At 39.9% G+C, this 12,980-nt stretch overlaps 1 protein-coding gene across 2 annotated transcripts in view; it reads left to right on the forward strand.

Moving 5' to 3' along the window:
• The window catches only part of PRDM2 (PR/SET domain 2), a 105,021-nt gene that overhangs the window by 47,282 nt on the left and 44,759 nt on the right, over positions 1 to 12,980 (forward strand). Inside the window, exons 2-3 of one of the 2 annotated variants that reach the window (XM_069479368.1) lie at positions 7,611 to 7,667; positions 11,270 to 11,380. In XM_069479368.1, coding sequence (XP_069335469.1) covers positions 11,362 to 11,380 — 19 coding nt within the window. In that variant the 5' untranslated portion in view covers positions 7,611 to 7,667; positions 11,270 to 11,361. The remainder of the gene's footprint in view (positions 1 to 7,610; positions 7,668 to 11,269; positions 11,381 to 12,980) is intronic. The other variant, XM_069479367.1, reaches the window with a different exon arrangement.

The raw sequence follows: 12,980 nt of genomic DNA on the forward strand, positions 1-12,980 counted from the left end.
AAGAGCTACTCTGCAGGGTTGCTGCGAACATTAAGGGAGAGCCTTGTTAGGAACACTCCTCGCACAGCAACCTTTGGTTCATCCCATTGTAATGGGTGGGCACTGGCAAAATCCATTCTGTGGTGACTCTGCTATCATTTGACCTATCAGTACACTTCTAAACAATGAATAGTTTCAACATCTTCTAACATGTTCTTTTAAAATCCATATGTTTTATTTGGTGACATGGAATGAATTAAGTGGATTTCAACTTAAAGTTGAGTAAAGGGCTTCTTTGGATCTGCAACTAGATGTATACATCATGACACTAAGGAATTCCTCATATGCAAGAGACCTGCTTCTTACTTAAAAGCTGTCCTGTTTCACTGTTACCCAAACTAGGACGCCTGTGGTCACATAAGCTGGTGGATTTAGATAACGCTTGGAATTTGATTTGTTGCACATGCCTGGGCAGAAGTCAGCACTCCTCACTGTTTCCCAAATGAAGGGTTTACTGTTTTCTTCCTGCCTTTCTGTCTTACTGTTGTGTGGTCCAAACCAGTCATGACTTTATTGTTGCAACCAGATTTTATGCTGGTGACATTGTGGATGAGTTTTTCTTACATTTTCTTAGATACTAAATTATCAGACAGCCTTGAAAGTAACTGTGCAGGAGCAACTTCAGGGTTGTATATGACAGATTTCTTTACAGTCTTTCTGGATGTGAAATCAGGAAAAAAGCGTGAAAGAACCATTAAGTTGATGATACCAGTGTTAAGGAAACAAATGTACTGATTATCTGTGCAGCATTTTTATTGAACATTCTGAGGAGGTGGGGTTCTTTTTCAGGGATCACACAGGTACGTTCCTTCTGTTGATACACAATGCTTGTATGAACTCACAACTTGATTTTGTAGTAACATAGAAGACCACTGAGCCCCCAGCGTTGTCTGCCAAATGTTGTGTTTATATCCATTTGTGACTGTCTGGGGAGATGGGCCTTAGATGTTAACCTGATCCTCAAAGGGGTCTAAAATTTTGTCCCCAAAAGATTAAGAACTGCTAAAGTGAACCAGTATGTTTTATTTTCAAAATTGAGTGTCCGTTAGAAGCAAAAAGTAGGTTACAGACTTAAAAGTGAAATATACTCACAGCTTACACTGTTGGAACATTAATACATATTGACGGGGACTGCAGTGAGTTTTTGACAGGATTCTTTTCTCAGTTAAACTTCTGTCCTTATTGGACTAGTATGTTTCCATAATTATATCTGGGTGGGATCCTGTGAATCAATGTAGAACAAATGAACAAAACAAATGGCTGGATTAGGAATTGTTAGTGGAAGCAGAATGTCATTGTCTTCATGAGAAGGAACATATGCTGACAATTTAGACTTGTAGGCATGGGGTTTCTGTAATTTGTTTGGTAGAATCTGCTGTGGATACTCCTTAACACTGATGCCATTTATTGAGTCTGTGCCAGGCACTGTGCGGCATTGTGTATGTGCGTTATCTCATTTACTCCTCCAGCATCAGGTCGTTATTACCCGTCTGAATCATCGTTGGTTCCCATCTGCTTTGAACAGGATTATTTCTCGTTAATCAAATCATGGCCCCAGGGCTGTGCAGTACAGTTTCATGCTATTTCACTTTTGTGGTTTCTGTTGTTTGAGAACCAAACTTACCTTGAGGACCTGCTTTATTCAGAGTACTACCACAACACGGGGAAGGGGGACGAGAACCCAGTTCAATGTCTCACCTCAGTTGGGGACAGCTCTTTGCACGGAGGATGTGTGACCCTGGGGACATAGTAACCTTCCAGGAGCAAGTGAAATGAGTGCCTGGATTGAGAGTGCGACTGTTTCCGCCAGCCTCAGGCACTGGTCTAGGAAGGGCTGGTGTTTCAAGTCCGAGGTGCCTTCCTCCTGGGGATTCATTTGTTCCCTGTGGGCATTATTTTACTCCTATGTTGGCAAAAGAGAAAAAGCATCCACCAAAGGACAATATGGGATAATCCTCAGAGACCAGCATTGAGTAAGATTGAGTGTTTCTAAAAGGTTCTGTTCTCAGTGCTGGAGTGGGAAAGCTGGGGTCCACAGCTTGTCACTCACTGGGCTTCCTTGCTCTACCGGACCGGTCACTCAATGGCAGTTGATGTCGTCATCCCTCTGTCTCCATTCTCCTTTCCTCTGTCTCCTTCCCTCCCTCCCTTTTTATTTTTAATGAAGTATGGATTCTCTGGGACATACTTTCCACTCAAAATTTGCTTCTTGTTAACATTAGTAGTACCTTTCTGCAGGGGTGCTTGCTTTTTACAAAGTTAAACAGACATGACTTTAATTTTAAATTCCTTCGTGGCGGACATCTTTGTAATAATATATTTGCAGCTCTTCACAGTGTTGTGTAGCTAATGAACACCCAAGAAAAATTACCAAAATACTTCTTTATTTCACCATGATTCCAGAAACTTTACAAAGTATTAGAGATTTTTTTTAGTCTATCAAGAATAATGACCTTGGGTTAAATTTGACTAGTCTGATATAAGCTAGCACATCTGAGAATGAGATATATCGTTGAATAGTCTAATACAATTTTGTGTTTTACATGGAGATCTATTAGAAAAAAATCTGGTATTGAATTTAAAATGTAATTTGTGATTTTAAAAATAATTACTTTATGAGAAGAATATGCTTTAGTTTTATCTCTGCTTCTTGAATCTGAAAGACAGCCCTGGCAGCTTTGGGTTTATCAGACTGGGCGAATTTGTGCCAGCCCATGTGCATGCGGAAGGCCCAAGAAGTCCAGGACCTTTTTTCCCTTGGAGTGCTGGTGTGTCAGACTGTAAGTGCTGACCAGGGGCACAGCTGCAGGCAGGGAGGTGGCTGGGGGACAAGTTGAGACCTTCCGCAGAGATGGGATCAGATCGATGAGTAGTAATGATACAGAGTCTAAAAAACCATGCAGGAATAAAAGTGCCTCATTTCATGGTAGGGCCAAGTGAATAGGGAATTTAATATCTCTATAAATGCTTTTGTAGTATTTTCAAATGCTATTGCCTAATCTTTGCATTTTTAGGAGAAGCAAAATAAAAGCTAGTGAAGAATATTCTCATGATTATCATAATCAACTGCCAAGACATTGACCCTCAGGTTAATACTGGTAGGCACTCAGCATGACTGTTTAAATTAGATATTTGATTTAAATAATGATGGTATAATAACAAAGTGCAGTGAAACAAGAAAAAGAATGAGGTGTGTGGCTGTTTGAAAAGAGGAGACAAATTAATTTTTTGTTTGAAATAATGTGATGCATAGGGAAAGACTGGAAGGGTGTATCCCAAAAGGTCAGCAGTGGTAATGTGAATGCTTAAGCAGCTCTGGCTATTTAATAATGTCTGTTATGAATATTTTTAATCCCTTTTAAATCTTTATAACTGTGTCCATTGTAAATTTCATGTTTCTGGGGACAGTGCATTTTTTTCTTGAACAGTTTTACCGGAGCATATAGGTAGGGGGTAGAGAACAGAGGAACACTTCAGAATACTTTTTGCTGTGCAAGCACAGTAGAAAGTAGAGACCTTTTCCAAATTGTACTGTTATTAAATTGCATATGTTAATCTCAACCAACGGAAACATTTTCACTTATCTCATTAATTTTGTTAATGTAGGCATTTTGTTTTTAAATTTTTTTTGGGAGGGGGGGTTATGATGTAGTCAAATGTTCATCTTAGAAAATACAATCAGACAGGGGAAAATATCATGCCCTCATCAATAATTCTCATCATGGGGCCATCTGCCAAAATCCTAATGTCTGTCCTCTTGGTTACCCTTAAGTTTAGATCTATGGCTACATTGTGGCCCGATTTTATTAATTAGCGATATGGTTTGATCATTGTTCCTATGGGCACTTCTGTAACCAAATGTGAAGAATGAATTTTTAGTGTTTTTAGTTGTATCTTGTCTCAGATTTATGTCTAGATTTTTACTTTGTAAAAATATTTTTAAACTAAGTTTTGTAGTTAATGCATCAGGATGCAGTATTATAAAATTTACCAGGGGCTTTGAAAGAAGAAAAAATGACTTTCCTTTTAGTTGAGAGTAACCAATTCTCAAGGGTGTGGCTGTCCCCTGTGTTTTCAGGGTTGCCAGGCACTGGAAGCACACCCCCTCTGCAGTGGCTCGCAGTCCTGACTGTTCGGCTGCAGGGGACTGAGACCTGAACTGGAATTAAATTCTTTGCTTTATAGTTGTCTCTTCACCTTTTGTGTGTAAGGTTTTCAGATTTTAGGTGTATATTTTTCCTCTATTAAAAAAAGCTACTGAAAAACCATGAGAAGAAACCTAGAAATTGAAGTAATTGTAAAATAGAACAGGCTTGCTTCTTAAGTGTCAGAGGTATTTTATTAGTCTCTCCTCTTGCCACAGGACTTTTTGAGGTTCCAGAGAGTGTAAGGAAAGTCAGTGCTTTCTGAATTTGAATTTGCTCAAGTTTATTTGGTGAGCCCTTTCTAGGATTTGGAATTATCCAGCCAAAGCCACTGAAAGCCTTTTTTAGACAAATTAAAAGCTTGAAGTCCCTTCTGATGTGATCTTTGCTGTTCTCCCATCAGCCTGACATTTGGAAGAGTTAGGAGAGCCTATAGCCTCCACAGCTGCAAAGGCTGTGTGACAGCCCCCCTGGCGGGAAGCAAGCATTTCAAGAATTTATACTGTGATCTGCAGAACTGCAAAATCCAGAACTTTTCCATTGTTTCTGTTGGAAGCAAAGCCTAGAGTCCTGTTTTAATACCATGAGCAACTTAAAACCAGAAAGGTTTTATTTTTATAATTTGCCTCCGGGATTGCAGGTAGTTCTGGGGTGGGTTTAACTGCAGAAAAAGATTTGAAATTTTGCCAAAGTAGCTTAACAGAATTTTTTAATATCAGGTAAATTTCAGTTATTTTAAGTGAGGAAGAAATCTAGAGAAAATGTTCATTTTGTACAAACCAACAGTCATAGCATCTTGCCACTTCAAACACCATGGTCCCATGGGGCTTGTTTTGCCACTGATCTCACCTTGGCGGGTTGGAACAGCCACTTGTGATCCTCTGATAACCACACCCTTGTGTGTGGCACTGCTGACCTTCAAGGAAGCCTTTCTGGCCAGCTTCTGAGGCATTGGTCTCCCATCAGCCCTGCTGTCCGGGTTTCCCGATTCTCTTTATCAGTGACTTTTGATGACTTCCAGGGCACCCAAGTCATTCTCTTCTTATTTTAAAGCATACATTAAGGATATTGAAATGGACTGTTCATTTGTTGTTGAAAAACTTAGTTTTACATACCTGTTTCCAGCTTCTCTCCTCCTCTCCATCATCACACCAACTGCAGAATGTCAAACTGCTACCAAGTATACACGGCAGTGCTGAGGTCTAACGTTAGCCAACTGCCCTTTACCGTCTTGCACTAGTAACATCATTTAGCCATTGTATAAGAGGACAGCTTTGCTGTTATCCCTTCATTGCCTTCCTTACCAACACTATCTAGTACAGATTTTAGTTTTTTAAAATCTTATAAAGAAGTTATTTAACATGTACTTTATACTTTCCTCACAGTTAAGCCATTTTATCTTGCTTTTGGAACTCTAAGTTAGCTCTTAACTAAAAATGTATCCTGAGTGCCAGTGCCACAGCTGGCCTGCTGTCACAAAAAAATACCTTTGCCTTTCAGAAATTTGGAAAGATGTATAATGTATTTGTATCCTGTACTTTCACACACTTGCCTGACATGCAGATGGCTAAGCTGACTCTCAAGGCTCCTCCTGTGCCAGAGTCCTCTGGTTCTTCTCTCTCTCTCAGCTTTGAGTGTAGTTGGTTCATCTCATTATTTCACGTCTGTTCTGTCCTCTTGTCTAAGTTCTGTGCCCTCAGCTGTGTACTTTTGTCAAAGCCTTTCTTCACTCTAGTGTGAAAGCATGGCTCCAGTCTTTAGATTTCTCTCTCGTTTAGGGGAAGGAAGAAGAGGAAGACTGCAAAGGGCGAGATCCTAGATCCTGATGTCATAAGGCGGGTAGAGGAATTCTAAGAATGAAAGAAACATCAAATTGTCAAATGCGAAGGAGAAACTTGGGGCAGATCAAGCCTGAAGAAACACTGGACTTTGTAATTGTGAGATCATTGCTAACCATGGGAAAGTCAGCCCCATTGGAGTGGAGAGGATAAAAGTTCAGTTGCAGGGATAAGGGGTTGATGAACTGGAGGCAGCAGGCACAAACCGCCCTCCAGTGAGTCGGTGTTGATCTTGTTCAGGGTAGCTCCTGTCCTTGGTGACCTTCCGTGGAATAGTCGTACAGCTCTCCCAGATGGAGGCTCCGCTGATTTGGAGTCAACTGTGGATCTGAGTAAGATGGTGAGCTCCCCAAATGAAAATCAGATGACCCTGGCTTCTGTGCACTGATGTTTAATTCTGATTTTATACTTCAGAGTTGGATAGCTCCCCAGTGAGGAGGTAGCATATGCGGAGTTACATATAGTTCTAAATTTAATTTTTAAATTGCCAAATGCATGAGCCTTCACTCTTGTGATGAATTTTTAATGTAACTTCAGCAAGCCTTCTAGAATTTTGCAATCTCTCTGCTGCCTGAACATTTTTAAGTGAAACGTTATTCTCTAGAATTTCCTAGTGTTTGTCCAGTTTATTAGAATAGTAGAACATAGTCTAGACCTAGGTTAAATTATTCATGTGATGCTTTAGGCAGTTTTGATTTTGCAGCTGGCATCCCAGACGCCAGCAGTATCATGCTATACATTGTCTTAGAAAGTAGTCATTATGGCGGTTGAATGTCTCTCTATGGTAGCTATTTCACTAGAAAATCCAATTTTATTGATATTATTCAGTGGTGAATCATATTTGTTCAGATCTGGGTTCTGTGCTGTTGACTGATACTGTTTCTGGCATAAGATAAAATAGAAATGGAAAAAAATGCATTCCAATTTGATTGTTGCTCCTTTACTATAAAATGCAGCGCAAGTCTCTATACAACTTTTTTTTTTTCATTTGCCCTTGAAACCAAGTGAAATAATGCATGTAAAGTGCTTTTAAAGAACAAGGGACTACATTTATTCTACATTTACTCATGAGATTATTTGATTTGTGTCAAATTAAGCTATTATTGGTTTTAAGAAAACTGTAGAAGAAAGCATTTTTAGTGTTATCACCTTGGGTTTTAATTCTGGCTCTAGAGCTAATGTAGTCATACAACCTTGAGCGTGTTACTTCACATTTCTGGTCCCTGAGTGTCTCCCCTGAAAATGAGAGGCATACATTGGGACTTTGGGGTCTTCTAGCAGAACGGTCCATAAGTAGTAAGGGCATCAGCTCTATAAAGTGGGCACAGCACAGGGCTGAGAATGAGTATATACTACATTGGTCTTACTCTCAGCAACTAAGTACACAGTTAAATTAATCATTTCTTTACTATGTGAGCACCGTGATGTAGTAGATAACAGTTTCCCTTTTGTTGCATTCAATTTCTCATCTTGATGTGTGCATTTCTTTTCCTCACGTACATAAAGTTTTGTTCTCTCCCTCATGCTGTTCTTTGTCATGATTTCCATTTCACTTTCCTCCTGTTTCATTCCTGTCTTTCTTGTCTAGACCAAGCGGAGCAGCCAGCTGGCAGTAGCGCCATGTAGGACCCTCAGGAACCCAATGGTAAGTGCACTCATGTGCTTACCAGGCTCCCAGCGGCTCCCACTTCGTGCTGCTCTTGCCTCACAGATAGAAGCCCACTTTGTAAAAGTCCTTATAGGTTTGTTTCTGTTTTTCTTATAATTTGATGACATACAGGGTACAGATCAAGTATCAGCAAAACACTGCACTGATTTAAGGAAATGTAGCCACTGCCACCACCTGTTGTTGCACTATTTGGTGGTTGTGAGTGACAGTAAGCGTGTGAAGTGTGGGCAGGACCTCTTGGTTCTAATTTCTGCTCCATCATAGACTTGATTGGTCCCTCCGTGGCCCTGGCCTTACGGTATCTCCCACAAAACAGCAGGCAGGACTGGTAATTTTGATAGTCTCTTCATCTCTAATCTAAGGCTAATGAGAAGTAACCTGATAGATGTTTCTGGCTAAGATTGAGAACATTGTTTCTCATCTGTCAGATAATCTGAATTCCATGCATGATTGATGGTCATGGTAGATGCATTTCTGTAATAAATGCTGTCAGTGTTCACCAAAATTACTTTGGTGGTAAATTCTTCATTTCTCCGTTTTTAGAACTGGTTTATTAGTCAAGTACTTTTTTGTTATTTTAAACAAATATATAGAGAATCCCACATGTCTTTAGTGACCTGGAAATACATTGGTCTAGCCTAGTGGTTCTTATCCTGGGGAGATTTCCTCCCCAAGGGACATTTGGCCCTATCTAAAGACTTTGGGTTGTCACAACTAGAAGAGGGGTGCTCCTAGCATCTAGTGGGTAGAGGGCACAGGTGCTGCTAAACATTCTCTCGTGTGGGACAGCCATCCACAGCGGCATTGTGTAGCCTGGAATGCCACGCATGTTGAGGTTGAGACTCCCGGGAACACCACAGTTGTCTGTTTTGGGACACTCTCGTTAGTTCTCTCAATAGGATACAGGAGATGTACCTACTGCAAGTGGCTTCTGTTCACAGTGGAATAGGTTTCCATGGTTGTGGCTTTTAATGAGGACACCTAGCGGGAGAAAAGTAACTTCTTACTGATTAGGTTTTAGGAGTGCAAAATGGACGTTTGACATTTGGTGTCAGCCAGGTGTTCTAATGTTCTTTTTAGGCAGGGAATAAACCTTTAAAAAGCACTTTATCTTCTGGATAGTTATGTGAATTCATTTTGAATGCATCTTGTTGGTATTATTAAAATTGTACTTTGTTTTATTATGATATAAATATAGAAATTTCACTTATTCAATACTCTATTTACATAGAGGCTAGTGTACTTTGTTTTTTTATATGACTTGCTAACTGGGTTCGTACAGTATTTGAGAGGTTGCAGAAAATCTTTGAATTTCTTTTGTAAGTGATCGTATTACAACAAATTGACTCCCCTCCCCTCCGACAGGGTCTCTCTGTGTATGTTGCCTGGGTTAGAGTGCCCTGGCATCAGCCTAGCTCACTGCAACTTCCAACTCCTAGGCTCAAGCGATCCTCCTGCCTCAGCTTCCCCAGTAGCTGGGACTACAGGCTTACGCCACCACGCCTGGCTAATTTTTCTGTTTTTTGTAGAGATGGGATCTCGCTCTTGCTCAGGCTGGTCTAGAACTCCTGACCTCAAGCGATTCTCCTAGGCCTCCCAAAATGCTAGGATTATAGGCCCCTGAATATAACTTTTGAATCAAATGTCTGAGGGATATGCCAGGAGCCCTTCCAATGGTAATAAAAGAAGCTGTGGATTTCCTCAGGCATCAACTGCAGCATTGCAGCACTTGTGCTATGTTATGTAGGCAGGTGCCCTGTATATTTGCATTGTGTATGTGGGTGATAAGCATTTTGTTGGGTATTAGTAATATGATAAGGGCAGAGCATAACACACACAGCAAGGCCTTATGTCACAGTGAGCATAAAAACTGGTTGAAAGGAGGTAGAATCTAAATGCCTTTAAACAAAACTGGGTCCCTGAAGAGCTTTAGTCGTCATCAGATTTAGGATAAGTGCTGTTCAGTTGACAAAGGGAGAAAGAAGCCTAAGAGGAGGTTACTCATGAGGAAAGGTGCTTTACATGCACATGCCCCTTGCAGGGGGGATTGGTTCATAATTCTTTACCTGGAGACACACACGAGTCAGCCGTCTCCACACAGGCCCTCAACTTCTGTTCCCACCAGAATGTGGTTCCAGTGAGTGCGTGTGCTTGTGTCCTGAGTTCCTGTCTTTCCTTTGGAAAGAAACTGGTAGACATGTTACCAGGAATTTACATGGGTGAACCCTTATATACGTAGTTACAAAAAGTATCTTCTGTTTTCTTAGAGGCTGAAGAATTAGGTGTTTAAAATGGTATTTTACAGTTTGCTTTTTAAAACTAAATGATTGCTAAGCATTTTGTATTCTTTTTTGTTGCATCTCTTACATTTTTATCAAAATCGGGTGGTGGTTTTTAGGATTAATGTTTGTATTGTAATTGATGTTTCCACTTTTAATCTATGATCTTTTCCATGCGGCTATTTTGTGTCTCTAACCTCATTTTTATCTGTTGTCTACATTTTAGCTGACTGCACTCATCTGTAGTGATTCTGTGTGTTCAGAAGCTGTAAGTGGTTTCTAGTCTGTCATTTCACTAATGCAGAGGTAAAGGTGGCAGAGGCTTGTAGCTCTGGAAGCTGGTGGAGGCCTGTTTGGGGAGAGCGGTGCAGAACGAGGAGTGTTCAGGGAAGAGGAATAGGAACCTGTCTGGATCTGAAGACTGAGAAGCACCGGCTACTGGGAAAAGGATATCTGGAAATTAAAACATGGAAAAGAAGGGTCACAAATTTTGATTAAATCCTAAAGAGACTGAACTTCTGAACCTTCAGTATTGGTACTTCTATAGGGAATCGTTTATCTTTATCGAGTATCTTCATGACTTCAGTTCATTGTTACAGTTTATCAGAAATATGTTGCATTTTAATCTTATCTTCTAAAATACTGTATCACTTGAAATGCAGTTAGTGTTTCCTGAATTCCTTGGTCTGAATTGTTACCGAAATGTTGAACTGTACTGGACCTAGAGTCGAATCCCTCAGGACCCTGCGAGTGCTGTGCTGGTGGGCAGTGAATTATTCATAATTACTCTGCAGTTGATATTGGCGCCATTGTGAATGTGTATTGCTTGTAATCCTGTGGAATCTCTGCTGCTCTTATTTTACTTCCGACAATTGTGGCTAATCATATCTTAACTAACAGGGCCCCAAGTTACACCATATTGTTTTTCTCTAATATGCTTCTTACAGATAACCAGACTTCTGCCAGTCTCTAATATTTGTGTGGTATTGAAACTCAGTATTATTACTGATTTTCCTTTGACATCAGCGTTAACATTTTGAGAATATATTATCTGTTAATTTGATCACTGTTACAGCTATCAAGGAAACTAATGCCCAGGATTCTCAAAAATACAGGATTGATGGGTTCTTCTTTTCTCTGACATGACTTAAATATTTATATTCATCATCCATGTCTTTCTTTAGGAATCCAAAGTGATAACCACCTAGAAATATGCAATTTGCTGTGATTGGATTAATAATTGACATCTTTAAAGATTTAGAATAACAAGTAAATGAATAAATAAATATTGTGTTTCAGGGAAGAAAAAATCCCAGGAAAATAAAAACAAAGGAAACAAAACCCAAGACATACAGCTGAAGACAAGTGAGCCAGATTCCACCTTTGCAAATATGAGAGATTCTGTGGAAGGTAAGCTTGTGATACTGGACTGGTCTGACTTGGGTGTGTGTGTACCAGTTAATTTAACTTTGTGTCTCCTTCTGTGGCCCTTCTGAGAATCATTCTCAGGAACTGTAAAGGGGTTAAACAGCAAAACTGCCTAAACTTAATATGGTGAACTGAGCCTTCCATATCCTACCTTCTCTTCAAAAAATTATCAAAATCCTTGTTAATTATAAAAATCCTTACTAAAAATGAAATTGTTCTCTTGTTAAAATAAAATGAAACATACTGTGTATCGTATTTATAAATAATACAAAGTTCAAAATCATGAAAACAAATCTGTGGTGATAGAAGTCAGACTGGCAGGGCTGGGAGGCGGCTTCTAGGGTCCTGGTAGTGTCCCATTACTGAGCCGTGGGGTGGTCACATGGGTGTGTTTCCTTAGTAAAAACTTTATCTTCCTATATACTTATGATTTATATACTTTAATATGTGTGTGTTCTACACTTCAATTAAGCATTTACTTAAAAATATTAAAAACCTTTGATTTTATAAAACAACAAAAATTACTAAATAAACCTCACTACCTTTGGTGGCGGAATTGAAAAACACATCCAACAGGCTCCTCCTCCTCTTCAGTAATTCAGGCAATATTTTTTTCCCTGATAAAACATCGAGTCCCATGGAAAAAGACATTTGCTGCCTACACCCCAGTTTGTGGTATGGCTGGTCAAAGTGAGGCCGGTTCTGTGCAGTGTGTTCACAGGCCTCCCTGAATGTTCCGCCTCGTCCTCAGCAAGTGATCTATATAATGAGTAAACGGTTCATACTCCTCTTTGTGGTCCCCAAACCTCTTTTTATATTTAAAGCTCGGCAGACTATTATCAAGTATGTGGACACACTTTGGCATGGACCTTTTTAGTTAATGTTGCTGTGCATATTTAGGTTCATATTACTTTAGACAGTTTTAAATCTGGGATTGTTTACCAGTTACGGGGAAAAGACATTTTCCCCCCATCAAAAGAAGCCACAGATTTTGATTGAACATGAACTCTATAAAGAAATTGCAGAGCCTCAGAGAGGCATTTTCTGTTGTCTCATTTTGACTTTTTTTTGGCAACATTCTGGGTCTTTTTGAAAATGTATTTGAAAAGAGAACTAGCTCCTAATTTATAATGTATTATCACCATCAAATGACTGGTTTCCCTGTTTGTGGAAGAGCTCATGGAATTTATGAAATTTGTCTAGGGGGAGAAGGCTGGTTTCTATTTAGAAGCAGAAACCTCATTGCTAGTACATGTAGTAGCAGATGGGAAAAAGTAAGGCTGACGTTCCTGGGAAGCAGCAAGAGGGTTAGGACCGAGTAATTGAACTTGTGGTAATACCTTGCATTGACCCCCTTTTTTCTGCTGTATCCAAGTAGTCCCCACATCCGGCAACAGGTCTGTTGTTTCATAAAAGTCCGGCCACTTTTTCTGCCTTTACTGCTTCTTGCCATTTTCTGCTTAGCATTTTCTGCCAGCATCTCCATTCTATTCTCATTCTGCCAGTCTTGTTCCCTGGTCTCCAGTAATGTCCTTCTCCCTGTCCCTTAACCCATCTTGCAGCTGAATCTCCCAAGTGGCAT

The sequence above is a fragment of the Eulemur rufifrons genome, chromosome 8 (assembly GCF_041146395.1).
Source record: "Eulemur rufifrons isolate Redbay chromosome 8, OSU_ERuf_1, whole genome shotgun sequence".
Classification (NCBI taxonomy): Eukaryota; Metazoa; Chordata; class Mammalia; order Primates; family Lemuridae; genus Eulemur; species Eulemur rufifrons.